The 18,967-nt window shown below is 40.6% G+C and overlaps 1 protein-coding gene across 1 annotated transcript in view; it reads left to right on the top strand.

The window, feature by feature from the left end:
- The window catches only part of LOC140647272 (sodium channel protein type 5 subunit alpha-like), a 36,088-nt gene extending 30,123 nt beyond the window's left edge, over positions 1-5,965 (top strand). Inside the window, exons 23-26 of the mRNA XM_072851631.1 lie at positions 1,202-1,343; positions 1,971-2,071; positions 2,493-2,763; positions 4,767-5,965. Coding sequence (XP_072707732.1) covers positions 1,202-1,343; positions 1,971-2,071; positions 2,493-2,763; positions 4,767-5,965 — 1,713 coding nt within the window. The remainder of the gene's footprint in view (positions 1-1,201; positions 1,344-1,970; positions 2,072-2,492; positions 2,764-4,766) is intronic.
- The last annotated feature ends 13,002 nt before the right edge of the window (positions 5,966-18,967 follow it).

The following is an 18,967-nucleotide window of genomic DNA, read 5'->3' as shown; positions in this document are numbered from 1 at the left end:
ACTGTTTATATTGCCACTCGCATTTGCTGTCTTATCAGAAGTATCATCCAATGTTATACAGAACAAAGCGGTATGTCTTTGGAGGCAAATAATTTGAAATGAAGAGGCTATCTTAATTTGATATGAAGAGGCTATCTTAATTTGATCATGAGTTCAAAGGAATCAAATAATTTTAAAATTAACCATATATGAAAATGGGTTTTTTTGTGTTTCAATGGGGTTTTTTGTGTTTCAATTTGAAAAACTATTTTTCTTGTCCTGGTTTTGTTTTTATCCATAATAACCATAGAAAAAGTTTTTTGGTAAGAAGAAAAAAACATATCTAGGCCAAGATTTTTAATGGCAAGAGCTTGGAATTAGACTTCTAAATAGTTTTCTTGATTTTTCAAGTACTGAGCAATTTACAGCTCCTATTCTTATTGCAAGAAGCTGAACTGATGCTTCTGAAATGCTTGTGAAAATCATGTCAAGAATGTCCAATTCAGTAACTGTTTCTATTGCCTTTAGTAGGGCCTCAATCAATTGCAAATGGTAGGTTTTTAAGTCAGGTTTGAAAAGAAAAAAACCCCACAACAATCAGCTTTTGTGAAAAAAAGAAATTTAAAATAAAAGTAAACCTCATTCAGCATTAGTCAAAGACTAAGTTTTGCTCTACAAGTTTTTCAGTGCAAATATATTCGATATCAGTATGAATTAAATTATCCTGTTCTGCAATGATTTAGCCAGAAACTACATAAACAAACATTGTAAAAGAAATCAAATTAACAAGCTGTCATAGTATAAACACTTTGTAGTGCTATTATTTTGAGCCCTATTTTCTGGTTAGTTATGTCTCAGGTGTTGTGCTTGGTGTATCATTTCATAGGTTCATGTTTAATTTCAAAAGGGATAGTAGTCAGCATCTGAGCGATAATGTCTCTACGAGGTCCTAGAATTCTGATGCATCTAGTAGTCACAATATGAATGCTACTTTCTTCCACCATCTTGTTCCCCTTCCAAAAGTGTTGTATACATATAATATTTTGTGTTATGCACTATTGGTAGTTTTAAGCGATACCAATTTTGTCGGAATTAGCAGTAGGGCTGTAAATCTTAGTTCCTCCTGGAATCAATTTGTGAGAGGATCTGCAACAGGAAGATTATTCTGAATTGAGCCCATGTTGTTATTGATCATTTTTCATGTTGCTTCTCATTCTTGCAGAAAAATGAGCAGCCGCAAATGGAGCACAGTCTATTTATGTATCTCTACTTTGTGAATTTCATCATCTTTGGATCTTTCTTTACCCTGAATCTCTTTGTTGGTGTTATTATTGACAACTTCAACCAACAAAAGAAAAAGATAAGTATATTGGTTGTGCTCCCAGGCACCTACTATATCTCGAGCAATGCTATCTTTAGAGAACAAGGTCCTTGCTATACATAGAATCTAAAACTTCTATTGGCATTTACAAGAACATTAGTAATTAAGTTAGCAGAAGTAGCACCCAGGCTGAGTTTCTTCCTCCTTTCTTTTCCCCTATAACCTGAACACCCAGCTCTTTCCCCACATATCAAAGGCCATGACATATTCTCTGCAGCTCCTTAAAATTTTGCTCCTTTTTGGGAACTGAGCACAACAGGAGACTCGTTATTTAGAAAGTGGTCTGGTACAGATGCTCTGAGAAGTATTTTGGATACTCAACAAGGCCAGGATGTGGGAAGCCAGGGAAAGATTTGTTCCTGTCCAGGTTTTCAGTAGGTCCTTTGTTTTCATGCTTTCTGAGCTAGCTGGGTTTCACCCCAGGACTTCTGCTCTGTGAATGTGTGGTTTGTGACACTGGATTTTTAGACACAGTTACGCAGTATGGAAAGGGCTAGTACCAGCAGGATGTGAAAAAGGAAGGAATGCTAGTTTCCAGCATTTTAGACTTTGTAACTACAATAGTGCTGCTTTATCACCAAATAACAGTGACATTTCTTTATATACTTAGGTGGGGAAGATATCTTTATGACAGAAGAACAGAAAAAATATTACAATGCAATGAAAAAGTTGGGATCCAAGAAACCTCAAAAACCCACTCCAAGACCACTGGTAAGAGTGTCTGAATTCTTCAAAAGGAAAATGCACTGCAAAAGTGCAATTTAATTCACTGAAAAGGGTGCATATTTATATATTGCGTATAAATTATTTATACTGTCTTTACATTGATACTCAGACAGTGCTCGAAAATCAATTCCATACAAAAAAGTTGTACTGAAATATTTTACAGGTTAAATATTTACTAAGTTCTCTGCATAGATATTGTTGGGGTTTACATTCACCTTGGAACTGATTAAACTTCAGGATGGGAAGGGATTTTTAATGTCATTTTTGCGTTCTGCCTTCCTCAAATTTCTCCAGCTTCACTATAGTTGAGTGACTTTGCAACATTAAAATTGGAGCTGTTGGAAACATGTACAGATGAGTATTCCCTACTTTCATAACTGATGCCAGATGTATTTTTTTCCTCCAGAACAGATACCAAGGGTTCCTTTTTGACATTGTAACATGCCAGGCCTTTGATGTTGTAATCATGGTTCTCATCTGCCTTAACATGATCACCATGATGGTGGAAACCTATGAGCAAAGTGAAACGAAGACTAACGTCCTTAACAAAATCAATATACTCTTCGTTACCATCTTTACTACAGAATGTGTACTAAAATTGGTGGCTCTGAGGCAGTACTATTTCTCAAATGCCTGGAACATATTTGATTTAGTTGTTGTGATCATGTCACTTATTGGTAAGTAAAATTGGTCTGACAAATTCTTTACTAAATCAATTATTATTCTTATCAGAAAAAAATAGTTAAAATGTATCAACTGCAAATGGATATTGAAATGGAAATCATAATACTGTTAAGTCTTGAGGAAAAATAACTAAAAAACCCACCATGATTATTTTAAAATAATATGAAATAAGATTTTTAACAATTTCTGCTATTGTCTTTTAATAAAAGTATTCTAAAAAAAAAGGCAGCTGTGTTATGTAAAATCTTTCATAATGGTTCTTTATATTGTTTTTTACTAGTTTGAAAGACAGAATGAATAACCCATCATACCAGTACAACATTATGTGATAATTTCCATCGTTACAGTTTTAATGCCAACTAAGAAATCTCTGATCAGATAAAAATTGCTGGGTTTTGTCATCTGTGTTTGTAACAGAGAATTGAAATATATAGAGAATTTGAAGCCTGGAATTAGATTATAGACTATAGAATTCAGTTTCTGGAAACTCAGGCATAGCTGATTGAAAACAAGGGTTCACACAGTGTAACAGGATAGAAAAGAACAACACAAATGTATTCGCTTTTATTTGAAGGGATTGCAATGGAAGAATGGGGTAAAGAGCTTTTCTGCCAGTTTGAGCTTTCTGTCAATTTAGCCATTCCTAGGGCCAGTACTGCTGAAATAGCAGAAGGCACTTAGGGGAAGAAAAATATTTTGTTTCTTTAGTATGGCTTCTGTTTTGGGTAAGTAAGATTCCAGTAACAATATAGCTCTTTGTTGAGAAATTAAGTTCCTGGAGTGGAAATTCAGAAAAATGTATCCAAAATGTCTAAACTTAGAAAAGCCAAACCTCTTCTAGTGCTACTAGATCTGTCATTTTTCCATGCAAACTAAAGATAAAATAACATCCATGTTGTCGTGGTTTAAACCCAGTCAGCAACTAAGCACCACACAGCCGCTCGCTCACCCTTCCGCCCACCACCCTGGTGGGATGGGGGAGAGAATTGGAAAAAAAAAAAAAGTAAAACCTGTGGGCTGAGATAAAGACAGTTTAATAGGACAGCAGAGGAAGAGAAAGTAATAATAATAATAATGATAAAAGAATGTACAAAACAAGTGATGTACAATGCAATTGCTCACCACCCGTTGACTGATGCCCAGCCCGTCCCCAAGCAGCAATCACTACCCCCGGCCAACTCCCCCCCGAGTTTATATACTGAGCATGACGTCTTATGGTATGGAATAGCCCTTTGGCCAGTTTGGATCAACTGTCTTGGCTGTGCCCCCTCCCAACTTCTTGTGCTCCTGGCAGAGCATGGGAAGCTGAAAAGTCCTTGACTGGTGTAAACATTACTTTAGCAACAACTAAAACATCCGTGTGTTACCAACATTATTCTCATATTAAATCCAAAACACAGCACGATACCAGCCACTAGGAAGAAAAATTAACTCTATCCCAGCCGAAACCAGGACACATGTGTAGCTATGTCCCTGAATGAACTAAAAGCCATTGTAGAGTGGCATGCAGAACTTCTATGTTCATCACTGGGTTTGCTTGATATACATATCTTGACTATATTATCTAAATTATGACCATGACATTGTTATTATATCTTGTTTTCTTAGTTTAGCTTTGTAGTGTCAGTATTTGAAGTAAAATTTAGAAAGTAAATACATAACCTGCACCTGCAGAAGTATTCATGCAACCAGTTTCAAAGAAAACCATCAGTCAGCGAGTGTCGATTGATATGGATATTTGAAGTTATGCATAGAAAGGTGCTTGCCATCCTTAGTGCAATGGGTACTGTCTTCTGGTGGCTGAAGAATGTAGTTCATAATTGCTGACTTCTACAGCTATTTTTTCAACTCTAACTTCTATTGAAGGTTGTTCTGCTAGGGTCTTAGCACACACACATCAGGTCTTTTTCAACTGTACAGACATTATAATTTAATCCTACTTACTAGTTAAGCAGAAATGTGATATTCTAACCAGTTGTTATCCTTTCCATTTTAGCCTTACTGCTCTCCGGCATCGGTAAAGCATTTGAACATTTCTTACCACCTACGCTCTTCAGGGTCATTCGCTTGGCTCGGGTTGGACGAATACTGAGACTCATCCGGGCTGCCAAAGGAATTCGAACTCTGCTTTTTGCATTAATGATGTCCTTACCTGCTCTTTTTAACATTGGCCTCTTGCTTTTTCTGGTCATGTTCATTTATGCTATTTTTGGCATGGCTAACTTTGCCTATGTGAAGATGGAAGATGGCATTGATGACATGTTCAACTTCCAAACCTTTGCTAACAGCATGCTCTGTCTCTTCCAAATCACCACATCAGCTGGCTGGGATGGTCTTCTCAGTCCTATTTTAAACACTGGGCCACCATACTGTGATCCAAACATAAATGGTATTATAGGTGAATGTGGTAAACCTGCCATGGGTATTATTTATTTTGTAAGTTACATCATTATATCATTTCTTATTGTTGTAAACATGTATATAGCTGTTATTCTGGAGAACTTCAATGCTGCTACTGAGGAAAGTACAGAGCCTTTAGGGGAAGATGACTTTGACATCTTTTATGAAATCTGGGAGAAGTTTGATCCTGAGGCAACTCAGTTTATAAGTTTTTCTGCACTTTCAGACTTTGCAGATGCTCTGGCTGAACCTTTACGTGTACCAAAACCAAACAAAGTTGAACTCATAGCAATGGACCTGCCTATGGTCAGTGGAGATAGGATCCACTGCTTGGATATCTTGTTTGCTTTTACCAAAAGAGTGTTAGGAGATTCTGGGGAGCTGGATACTCTTAAAGTACAAATGGAAGAGAAGTTCATGGCTGCCAATCCATCCAAAACTTCCTACGAGCCAATCTCCACTACTCTCAGACACAGACTAGAGGAAGCTTCTGCCACTGTCATCCAGCGTGCCTACAGGAGTCATTTGCTCCTGCGCTCCATAAAGCAGGCTTCTTACCTGTACCATCACAGAACTTGCAGCAGTGACGCTCTTGGAGGTGCTGCTCCAGAAAAAGAAGGACTTATTGCATCTATGATGGGTGAAAACTATGGTAGGAGTCCTGACAAGTCTGAAACTTTGTCCTCAGCATCCTTTCCTCCATCATATGGCAGCATCACGAGAGCCAGTAGTGGCAATCTCCAGTTTGAGAATGGAGAAATTACAGGTAATCAGCAATCTTCAGACATTAAATAGTTCATCAGTGACAGTGTTGTTAAGAATACTTTAAAATGTTTACAGAAGCTGTTATTGTAAATACATGTCAGCTGAGGCAGCCTCCCTATTAAACAATGTCTGTTGATCATGATCAGTTAACCATGGTTGGGTATGATCACTTAACTGTGGTAGCTGCTAAATCGTAGCCTTTGACTCTGCTATGTTCATCTTTGTTCAATATTTACATGTGCAGGGACAAAAGCTGTGAAAAGTTCTGGATCTGTTTGATCAACGGCACCCCACTGCAAAGCAGGTCCTACAGCACCTGAGTGCTGTGGCATATTCACAGTGGTGATAGGTAACGTCTGCTGACATTAACCCCGGTGCAAGAAGCAGAGAAAAACCCAAGCACCAACAGATCTACTGGAGAACAGAAAAAGAATGTCAGTGTTAAGATAAATTGCCGAAGGGAAAGGAGCTAAAATTTACCCTTAGTCTGCTCCTAATTGATACTCTCGTTATAAACCTGTTAAGCAAATGGCTGCCGATTTATTTATTTATTTTTTTAATGTTTGGGGATGGATGTACTACAAACATAGCCACTGCATGATCCACAGATATGCCACAGTGTAGTGGACTTCTTCCAATATGATCGATTTACAGAATAAGTCATGGCATGTATGCTGTTGTAGTTGTGTTACTGCAGCTTAATGAAATAATAAACACAACTCTTAGTATTACAGAAGCTGTACTGAGCTGAGTAAGACTTTGCTTTATATTTTGTCTGTGAGGATTATTTTTTTTTAACCTGGTTTCCTCTGGCAGTGAGGTAAAGGCAGCTGTGCTGTGTGTCTGTCAGTCACTCCATAACACATTGTGTTTATTACATACTTTCTTCAAACTTCACAGAATGGTTAAGTTTCATGCTCAAGTTCATTCCTGCCAATGTGGTAGAGAAGAGAGACACAAATAAGCACTTCCACTGGGGGGAACTTGGCAGCATGACTTCAACCACTCCCTTAGACATCAGAAACCCAGGCTGGGGAGCGCCACATGGGCCCAGTCTGAGCTGCCCTTGGTCGTGGTGATAAGCGTCATCTATGGCCATGGAATGAGGCCTTGACCTAAGACAGATGTGTTCCATTGGTAATAGGAGCCTTTTTCCCTTCTGCCTGTGCTTCTCTGATGGGAGGACCAGTTTTCTCTCTCCTGCAAAGATTAGAAGAAACCGAAGTACGAGTAACGTGGGCAACTAGGAAATCTGTGTTGAAGCACTGTTGCGGATGGAGTGACAGTGCACTTCACTCGTAAGAGAGAAGTAAAAATATAGTTTATTGACATAGAATAGGGAGTTAACAAAGTTCAGTGCAACAGTGTTTTAACAAGATTCGATGGCGAGGTACACTTGATTATTTACTGCATAGAGGACAGGGTCAGACAAAACTGTCAGGGAGACCCTCCCGTTGAGTCATGAGGTTCGGAAGGATCCCCTTGGTTTCTAAACTCCTTCTCAGAGAGGAGTCTAGGTGCAGCTAGATCCAGTCCTAGTCCCAGACTTGCTCAACGGTTTATGTCTAAAGGATTATATGTGTGCAATCAATCCTTTATATCACTTAGCTAAGATTTCAAAGTTTAGCATGCTACTAGTCACTTACCGAGGATCTGCTGTGGCAAGGAATCTCTCAACCTCAAGGAGTAACCTTGAGAGGCGTCCCTGCTCAAGGGGAGATCCTGGCGTGCAGCCCGCTGCCGTGCAAGGGAGCTCAAAGGGCTCTTGGGCTGCTCACTGTTTATGGGGGATAAGATGATTGACCCATAGTCATATTTGCATGCCGGCCACAGATTTTAGTTTCTTCAGTGGGTGCATTGCACAATAGCCCTAGGCTATTGTGTTGTTATTTGTCTCCTGAATCCACTTTGAGCCAGATGCAGCCATCATGACCAGATGCATCCATTGCAATCACCACTGGTGGTTATCACCTGGGCAGGGTTGCAGGACACAAAGGTGTGGGGCGGGGGAAGCACACTGTCACAAGCACTTGGGTCTGGGGTTAACATAAGACTAAGGATGTAATCCTAAATTCTACTTGTCCTGAAACGACGTGTGCCCATGGTCTCTCATGATCCTCACTGCATTTTCCTTATAAAGTCCTTTATGTTTCTTCATGTCCTTACTAACCTGGGCTTCTCAGAAAAACACATGCCCAAACAGTACTCAGTCTTTTGTCCTTTGTCATTTCCAGCTGATGCACTTTGCTGTCTGATGACTGTTGTGTTATCCTTTGTCATGCACTAGACATGGTCACAAATTACCCTTGACATTTTAATTTCTTATTTAAGCTTCAAACATGTTACACACAAGCTAGCGTAAGATGCTTTTTGTTTTTCTTGGTCACAAGGTTGTAGCTGTGTGGTGACTGTTGGGTTTGGCAGGTTCTGGCAAGGCTTGGGTGAGCTTTTCCCTCCACATTGATTTCAGCCAGAAAGGAAACCGGGTTTTGAGACTGAGTGGGACCTGCTGTACACTTTGCTTGCAACCTGCAGCAAGTTGCCTACTCTCTTCAACACCCCTTCTTTACGGTGGCAGTTATATGTCCTGTCTTGTGTCGCTTTCTTCTTCTCCTGTCTTTTTCACCTCTTCAGATTGTAAGCTTTTTGGACAGAAATTCTCTTTTACTATGAATGGTAAATTACACCTAATAATGAGACTCTGTTTGCAGTTAATACTGTCTGAACACTGATTGCAAATAAATAATATTTATAGTACCTTTTCATTTCCTCTGTGGTATTCCCTTATCTTCTCCTAGCCATTCCTGGCACCATAGCATCTTTAATTAGTTTTGACTAATAGTCCCTCAGATTTTAAGATAGGTGCACAGTGAATCTGCATTATACCAGAGAAGTCAACAGCTCTGTGCCACTGGAATCCAAGGGACTCTATTCCTTCACAATAAAAAATAAAACTAACAATTACAAAATAATTAATAAAATTAAATGGGTTTAGTTGGCTAAAATGATTTTTAACACACTTTGTGAGCCACCACAGTTCAGGAGTTGACTACATGGCACTTGTGACTACATGGCACTTGTGAGATGGTGTTTCCCAGCTCCGGCCTGTTCGATGGCTGCTTCCCATGATGTGCAGGGTCCATCGAGAAGCAGTAATGAGCCACACGTACTATTCTCATAGATTTGGATGTGCACTGAACAATCCTGACATCACATCCTCTCAGGAGATTATGTGTTTAAACACATCCGTACCCAAAGGTAGTGCAACTCATCTTTGCCAGTTTGTGTGCCAGGAAGGGGTATTTCTGATTGTAAGAATAGTTTGTTGACAGTCAGCTACATACAAACCTCACTGAAGTCCGTCTGTCTGGGAAGGCCACCCTGAAGCTGAGTTAGAGCTCCACTGTGTAGGTGATCGTATGCAAAAGATCATTTGGTACTCTAAGTGAATTGTTTATTGGTGCAAGAAATGACAAGTACCTCCTAGGGTGAACTTTACTTTCTGCAGAAACCCTTCTGAGTAAAGGTGATACCATTTTGGGGAAGGCAAGCCCCTTGCCTTATTCTTTAATCCTTCTGGTTCTCCTCTGAACTCTTTTAATTTTGGATCCTACTGATGTCCATACTAAAATCCTAGTTTCTTGTGATGTCTGCCAGATGGATTGCCATCCTTTTTGGTCATACTGAACAATATTTTATGTGCTTGCCATCTTTTAGCCACCATTCTGAGAACATTGCATTAACAGCCTGGTCTCTTCAACAGTTACCTCTTCCATAATCTATGTATCATTTACAAATTTTACCCCAAATTATTGCACTTTTAAAGAGGTTATTAATAGAGACAACACAAACATGAGGGCTGAGAGCTCTTCACTTTGACAGCCCATGAGAAACACCAGCTCAATAACATGATGTTTTTGTTTATTGCTTTGATAGTGATGTAGCACAACAAATATAGCAATGAAGGACATGAGAATACCAGAACAACTGTACCTCTCTGTAGTGGGCTTGATTTCACTACCTAAAGCACACATATTTTTCACAGGAAATCAAAGTAACAGAAAGGTCTTGAATATTTGCACTCCAGTCAAAAGAGTTAAAGGGGGGGAAAAAAGGACTATGTGGAACTAACCAATAAAAAGCTATTTTCTTCAGCAAAAATCTGGACCTGTAGCATAAGCTAGACTGACTTTACCATTGAGACAATCATTACTAATGGGACCATACTGATAATTTAGTTCAGTGTTTCTCAGCTCTTGGGCAAATCAATGGAGCTGCATGGCATGAAACTCCTATTGCACTTTAAAGAAAAGAGAAGTTTTTTCCTCCCATTTGCCAGATACCTTTGCAATTCAACACCTGTGAATTAAAACTGGGTCAAGTGCAGAGAAGCAATAGTAGAATGAATAACAAACTATGTTATGAAAATAGATTCAGGTTTAGTTTTTTCAGCCTAGAAATAACAGCTGAGAGAATGCATCATAACTCTCAGTAAATAAAGCAGGTGGGAAAATATGAGCGAGGGAGAAAAACGTTTAAAGGACAAATAGAATAGTCAGGAAAAATATTACTCTGGAAATTAGAAGTGGCTTCTGTCCTTCAGAGGATGGAATCGTGAAACTGCTTTGCAGCAGGAGCAGAGGAGCCAGTCTGACCAAAAGGTGAATAGTTATACATTTCTTGAAGGGATTATGTGCCATGGCACTTTCAAGGGGATCTGTGACCCAGCAGGCCCCTTGGTTCCTGCTCAAAACTCTCTGAATTTCATAAAATTAAGACTGGGATCTGCAACAGGACAGTGAAACTTGTTGAATGCTTCCTCCTAGTGGTTTTAGATCAAAATGACATACTCAAAGTGCAAAAAAAGTTGGGACCTCTATCCAAGTATAGAGATTGAAACCTAAACAGATAGATAACTGCCTTAAAAAGGAGTATTAGCAGCGAGCAGAGAGCTTAGAGGGAGTGAGACAAAGGGTTGTGCTAAAAGAAAGCTACAGTTTAAAGGTCTGAAAATGACATGAGTGAGAATTTCCAGTGTAAAAGAGAAATAGACCATGAATAGGAATCTGAAACAATAATAAATAACTCATTGGCTATATAAGAAAGAAGAAGAAAAAATAAAGAAGATGTGGGATTGGCTTAAAATGGGTCAGGGATGAGGTGGACAGCTTTATGGTAAAGATAATCTATCTATATATGTATATGATAAAGACCAGGTAAATATTCTCCCTCACTTTCAGTGAAGATGATATTCAATATGGGATTATATTTTCCTTGGCTAACAAGAAATGTTTGAATGGAAATGAGAGTACATCCAAGGATGAACACAGAAAGGAACTACAGGCAATGGAGCCAGGGGCCAGAATAACCCTTATTCAAAAATAGTGTTGAGAACTGGCACATGAAACTGCAAATCTGTCAGTAAGGATTTTGTGAGAATCTGTTGAATCGGGAAAGGTAGCAGAATGGAAGAAAAAATCCACAAGACCCAACCCAAATGTAATACTTGTATTTGAAAAGGAGGTTAGAAGCAATTCAAGCAATCAGAGACTTGCTAATCTGAACGGCGTGTGTTCCAGGGCTGTGGAACACATTTTGAAGGGGACATAATGAAAGACTAGGAAGAAAGTGGAAAACTGAATAAAATAGGTTTGAAATCTCTTTGCTAAGAAAGAAGGATGTGGTAGATCTTATCCGCTTGTATTCTGATAAACAAAATGCAATAGTTCAGAGCGTGAAGTCCTCTGCTGGGGGCCAAATGGGGACATTTGCTACCAGGTGGTGGAAACAGCAGAGCACTGCAAAGACCTGGATAAATTACTGAAACAGAATGGTTGTGATGCGTAACGTGATGTAATCATGAAACAGCGAAAAGTGAGTGAAGATCTACTAGCTGAGACACAGTCCGCAGAGTGCAGGATGTGTTAATGCAATGGCAAGGGACAGGTGAGGTCACATCTGCAGCTGTGCATGCATTGGTAAATGATGCTCAAGAAAGAGTCATACAAATCAAACAAGAATTAAAGGACTTCTACAATAGACAGGGGATTAGAAAGGCTTTAGAAAGAAGCCTGGAATCCTAGCTTGTTTAATCCCGCAAAGTGGAATTTTAGAGGAGAGATGTGACTGTTCCCAAGAGGGGAATAAATGTCAGTGAGGGTTAAACTAGATCACTGAGCAATGCCTATTTTGAATACAACCTGCATCAACCACCCTTCCTCCCAGGTGTATAGGAGGGGTGCAGTTTCCCTGTGGTCAGTTTTCCCTGTGGAAGCTTTCTGTGATTCCATGATCCCATGGCTATGGGTCAGACATCTGGCACAGAAGAAAGCTGGACAATGCACCTAGAACATTTGCCATCCATACCCCATTGATCTCAAAGCACAAGTTGTTCCAGAACAGCAAGATCCAGTCATCCAAAATATGTTTGCTTATCCCATCCAGTCACCTGAAATGGTCCCTAACTGAGACCTCATATGTGTTGGGACAGCAACACCAGAAGGTGGAAAGAGATTTTCCTGCAACAAGTGCAAAATAACTTTTGCAGGAGGGTATAGGGTGTAGCAGAGCAGGCTGGCATGCTCACAAGCCACGTGCAGGACAAGTGTTAAAATAATTGCAGGCAAATAGGTGCAGAAGCTTGTTGGATAGGTGCTGAACTAGGGTTTCTGCAAGCTGATACAAAGAGCAGATCCAGAAGGTCTGCTTTTGGATAGTACGAGCACAAACCAACTGTGTGACCTTAGTGCAAGTCACTATGATATAAATATGTCATATCTCTACTGAAAGGAACTGGAAACACAGGTTTAAAGGCTGCCAAATATCTTCCAGGTGAGTGTTGGGCTGCATTTAACTAAAAGAAGTTGTCCAGCTGGGGTTACAGCTCTTGACCTGAAGACATCAAGGAGAATGTCTGCTCCCTGGTAATTTGTTTCACAGTTAACTAGCCTTACACTTAAAATCACAAGCCTACCTTTTCCTTTAAATTAGCTTGGCTTCAGCTTCAAGCCATTGGTTCTTGATATACCTTTAATACTACATTAAAAAATTCTTTAGTACTCGCTATTTTCATTCAATGAAGGCTCTTATTCACTATCACCTCTCTATTTATTATTTTAATGTGAGTGGAATGACCTCTTAAAGCCTCTGACACAGGCATTTATCTCATCAATCAAACAATCTTTTGGCGCTTTTCAGCATCTTCCTATATCTGACCCACAAATGCCATAGCTACTGCCTGTCATGATCATTGTAGCCCTGATAGTATGCAACCAATTTTCCCTCTCCTGGGAGCTGAAGAGCAGGAACTAACTGTCAGGAGCTTTATTGGATGTAGCAGGGAAAGAGTTAACCCATTCAGCCATCAGAAGCCAGCTGCAAGATATAAAAGATCAGGAAAAAAAAAAAATACATAAGGGAGGAGGTGATTGCTTAGGGTAGAGGTGAATGCCTGGGGACAGGGTGTCTCAGCTCTAGTGAGTTAAGGTGTGGGAGAGCTGGGTGCTGTTTTGGTGGGAGAAGAAGTGGTCTGAGGATTAGCAGCTGGAGGAAGACTTGGATGGATTTAATGGGACTGGATAATTTTGGGTAAGCTATGAGCTTCTGTGGGTAGGAGGATCTCAAGGAGGTGAGCTGTGGAGTACCTTGATGTTTTATTCTGGTGTCAAACCTCCTGGTGGGAGGAGATGACCCTGTGCTGTGAGAGGGGTCAGGCTGAGTCTCAGCCAGCCCAGAAAATGGATGTCTGGCAGGATGTTGAGGAGAGGCAGCTGGGCTTGCTTACCAAAATAATATATGTTTTCACATGTCTAAAAGGAGAAAATTCAGTCAGTATATCTCTTCATAAGATTAGTAACCTGGAAATGTTTGGCTTGCTTCATGTTTTCTCCCCTCAAATCAATGTTTAATCTTGAAAGGAAACATCTTTCTGGACAAAGGGAGCACTCGCTTAGTGAAGTTTTAGATTGTTCTACTTGGTGATCTTCAGACACCTTCTTGCACAACTTCTATGCCCTCCCCCCCCCCCAAAAAAAAAAGAGGAAGACCTCTCAAATAGATCTGTTCCCTTGTTCTGGTTTGGCACTTCTCAATGGCTAAACCCCCTGCTGGCTGTGAGTCCCTGGGGCAGCGAGGTCTGGAGTTCATCTCTCGGTAACATGCATGATGCAGTTCACACCTCAGGCTCATGTTTTTGGCAGATCTTTTACCTCAATGAGGTTCAAGTCATATTTTCAAGTTTCTGTTCACAGTGTGAATTGCAGCTTTATTCTGAAATGAGAACCAAGAGTCTGATGCAATATTACATCACAGGGTTCAACACAGGAGCAATTCTCTGCCACAGGTATCTCGGGAATGGCAGAGGAGAGAAATGACCTTGTCAGATAGTTGGATTCAGGAAATGGTGCTAAGACACGTGTAAAGCAATGATGGTGTTTCCATTGATACCCAGCTGCAGGGTGGGGGACTGTTACTCCCCACGTATGCTACAAGCCATTGACAGTTTCAGTGTTTCACTGGACCAGGTATCATATATCGCACACTGTGTTTGGTGGCATTGATTGCAGGATCAAAATGTTTAACTAAAGTGGAGGATGCCAAAACTCTCCCTTTCGTATAACCATGTTTGTCAATCACAGGTAAGAGTGACCGCTATTATGCTCTTGAAAAATGTGGCTCACTCCTGGGCTAAAGATGTCTACACAGGTAAAACCAAATCCTATGGAAAAACCCTGTGCAGGACTGGATATGCCCATGCTACAAATTGGGAAGATGACTGAAACTACAACAACCACCAAAAAGAGCTATTTTGGGCCCTGCTGCAAAATGTATCACCAAGCAGTGCTGGAAGCCAGGGTGGCTGGTGGGGGTGAGGATGTCCTTATTTTCTTCACACTGCTCTTCTCACCAGCTTTGACCATACTGTATCACACACTTGGATTTATATGCAGACAAATCTTCTGCAAGTGCACTTGTCAGATTCTCGAGGCAGGGAGCAGGATGCTTGATGTAAACCATGTAGACCTAAACATGTAGGCTGCTCCATTGATGCTGGTGGGATGGCAGGGACACTGCAAATAGCTCCTCCTGGCTGCTCAGCACCCATTCCCATCTGCATTATGTGTAGCAGGTGCAAAATACAACTTTAATTTATCCCACCTCATTTATCTAAGGACAGAGATCTTCCTCAATTTCAGTACTTTCTTTCCAGAATACCCTTCCCCCCTGCCCCCCGTTCTTCCCTGAAGTTTTTGGAGACTTATTTTTGAGTGAGTTTTTTCAGGGAAAAGGCAGCTGGCAAATGTTCAGGTTTATATGGCAATTAGTTCCCTCTTCCATTGAGGCTACAGCACAGTAGCAAGAAAAATTGTAGTGAAACCTACCATCACCCAGAAATAAATTAACTTCAGCTGTTAATCCATTTTTAATTTGTCTAGAAACTTTTACCCACTTTTCATTTCTTTAAGCAATTCCTGAGTTAGGCCCTCAGCTGGTATAATTTGATGGTGTTGAGCCCATTTATACCAGCTGAGGACTGAGGTCTGCTAAAATCATCATGAACTAAACCGAAGTTATGGGGGTTTGGGATTTTGGGGTTTGCTGGTTTTTTTGGTTTTTTAAATTTTTTTGGTCAGTCATGAGACAAGCTAATATGAAATTGATACATTAGAAACAATCCAGAATTTCTTTTTTGCATTTTGATTAAACTGTGTTCTGAGCCAGTCTTATGTGCATTACTAAGCCTTTTAGCAAATACTATTGTATCCTCTATTACTTAAATTCTGCAAACTTCCTTAAAAAGCCATGTTTCATTTTTTTGCACAAGCCTTAGCAGCCCATTAGCTGACATCAGTCCCAACATCTCCTCCAAACAACATCTCTGGGCACCATCCCTGCTCCTGTGGTGTCTTTCTAGAGTATACCTTCAGGCATTGCTCTTTGCTCAGGAGGACATTGTCTCCACCTTTCTCTCAAGCTGAGAAAAATCTGAAGTATGGTGGCTCTTACAGACAGCCAAATGACAGAAAAATCTTTAGGAAGCAGGAACTGTTCAGGCAGTGGCTATTTCATAAGTGAGGTCTTCTGGTTATGATTATGGGAAGGACTTACCAGTTCCAGGAGAACTGGTCTCCTTAGCACCTCTACTGAAGAAATTGTCGGTGTAAGGGTTTGTTGAAGTGAAGAAAAAAAACAAAACAAAAAGCCAATGAAACCCCCCAATATATATATAAAAATACACACACACTTATCTGAAATAAATCCCAATTCAATAAAAATAATGCTGAGATTTCTGGCAGACTTACTTTCTTCAAGGTATAGAAAGCAAATGGGAGGGCTGGAACTGGATGCCTTTATATCTTACTGCTTACAAGTCAGTGAAAGCAGGAAGAACCCCATGGAAGAGGTGCATATTTATGTACTGGCTTTATGTGGCAAGGGAAACCCAATAGAATTTATCAATAATACAGTACAACCTCAGCTCCAGGCTCATGACACAGTCAATGCAGGGGAGAAAGGCATCTCCAGAGGTTGGTTGATCTTATCCACCTAGGCATGGGTAATCACATATATCCCTGCACTGACACTTAGGAGGGGAGACATGATACGACTTACTCAGATTTGGACTTGTGTAACTTTTAAACACCTTAATGGGAGCACATGAATCCCACTATAACTCTTACAAGATTGGAAAAAATGTGCAAACCTCATAACTGTAAAGCACCAACCTCTGACAGGTTTACTGGACAGTCACAATTTTGGGAGAAAGTCTTAGACTCTGCAGTGAGCCCAAATCTGCTTAGTCTAGTGAGTACCCTCCTTTGTCTCAGTCTCAGGGCTTCTTGTGCTGCATTATAGCTCTAAACCAGGCATGGCCTCTGTATCTGATGAGATAATAGGGCTGAGAGAGAGATTTTTGCTGTATTTCTCAGAGAAGTCCTTGCTGAGAATATTGTTGGAGCCAGGCATTCAAAGCATGTAGATTTGGAGAGTTCACCCTGCTTGTTTGTTTTGGAAGAAATGACTGCTTTTGTTTGCTTATAAATGATAGTTTGGGTCCATTGTACAGGCTGGGTTTCATAGCTGTGCTTGTCTTTTGTGTCAAAGATAAAACTTAGGGTGTGAATTGAGACTGCAGAGTGGTGGGATGTTCTTGGGGAGGGACTGACATGAGTGAGTTACTGGTGTCAGTGTGCTGTACAAAAATAATAAAGTGGTGACCCCATTTGTAAGAAAAATGGGGTAAACTGTCACTCAATTCAGAAGTGGGTACCTGCCTTTCACATATATTTATGCTTCAACTTTTCCTTTACTTCAAAGCATCCATTTAAACCAGCTTTTGTCTTGTTTTTCCCTTCTCTTTTGATATGAACATGACTACAGAAAAAGCAGAAGTGAAAATCCATTAGAAAAAGCAAAATATGAAAAGTGCTTCTCCAGCATCCATCTTTTCTGTCAGACACCCAAATGCCCACAAAGAGAGGCCACTCTTGAACCCATTGAACTCTTATGGAGACCAAAGTCAATTGTTAGGATTTTGTGTTATCGTCCATGGGTTGCTGTGTTTGTGTGGAAGATAGCAATCCTTTTCAAAATACCTGGCAGAAGCCCCAGTCCTGTCCCATTTAAAGTCACCCCCAAATCAATCCTTGAAAATGGATGAAAGAATAAATAAAAAAACTCTCTCTGAGAGAGCACTCAGAAACTCTGCAGAAAAAAAGTAAAATTGGACTTTGCTTGATGCTGAGGAGAGCATTCAATATCCAGCAAGGGTCTGACCCTGCACTCAGAGGGGGTCAGCTTGGAAAGCAAAATGCGGTTGTTCAGTGTGCGCATTGATGTGGTTTAATGCTAGATTTCCAGTTAAGGGCAGTACAGTTCTTAAAGGCTCCATTTGTCAGAGGTAGGATATTGCATTAAGGATGAAGTATGAAAAGCTGAGAGCCTTGAGCAATTATAGCTTTGTTTAAAATCTTCTCCAAAGAGGCAAAACAGAAGGATTCAAAGGATTCCTTGATTTTTAACAGGGCAAATTTTCGAATGTTTGGAGGACCCACTGACTTTACTGCAGTTTATCCCAGCAGGCAACTGGGCCTGTGGCATTAGCAGACAGATCCTGGCTGAATGCTGTTGTCCTCCTGCCCTTTCTTGTTATTGTGAGTGGCAGGCTGGTTTATTACATTAGGGTTACAGGTGATTTATGCTGGAGGGTCCTCTTGTAGAGGCTCTAACTTAGTCTCAATAGTTTGGTCTAAAAACTGCTTGCTGGGGAAAGGAAGATGAGGGGAAAATCTGTGGTGGGACCTGACGGACGTTTCAAGTTGGAAGTGGGACTAAGCAAGTGCAGGGTGAGATGTTTGCAGACTGTACTTGCAAACAGGTAGGCAAAGGAGAGAAGAAGAAAGCCCAAAGAGATGTGTGAGGGCTAGTGCTTCACTCTTCACTTAGGCAAAAGAGGCAGCTGGTGGATATATTTGGTAATTATTTCTGGTTGTGTAGTGTTCACTCAAAGGTGCAGCGTGGAGATCTGCACATGAAATTGTCTCCTGGTCTTTCGTCTTGTTGGTGCCCTTTGCATTCCCCAAGTAGGGAACGGGTCAGCCCAACACAACCACCAGTTTGTGAGTGCCTGTTTGTCATTGAATCCTTTTCTACTTATAACCTTCCACCCAGGCTTTTGCTGACCACCGATCCTCCTTGTGCCTTCATCCCACCAGGAGGATGAGTACCAGCACTCATGCAATCGATCCCCAAAGGCAATGGGGCTCAGACAAGTTGCCCATGCACATGCAGTATCAGGATAAGAGTTTTAGATTGAAAAAGCTTCAGGGCAGGCCCCCTGTCCACCTGGGGCTCCTTCAGCTGCTCAGGTTAAAGACACTGAAAAAGTACTAATTACAGTTCCTGAATTCAGTAGTGCCTTCCTCTTTTCAGAAGGGAAGACTGTTTTATCACATCTCTATGCTGTTGCAGTAGACTTGGGTGGAAACAGGTGGAGAAGCAGGTATGCTAGGGAAAAGTGACCAGAAAGAAGTG

Source organism: Ciconia boyciana, chromosome 2 (genome assembly GCF_034638445.1).
Source record: "Ciconia boyciana chromosome 2, ASM3463844v1, whole genome shotgun sequence".
Lineage (NCBI taxonomy): Eukaryota > Metazoa > Chordata > Aves > Ciconiiformes > Ciconiidae > Ciconia > Ciconia boyciana.
The sequence above is the reverse complement of the archived record's forward strand: the minus strand, read 5'-3'. Positions and strand labels throughout refer to the sequence as shown.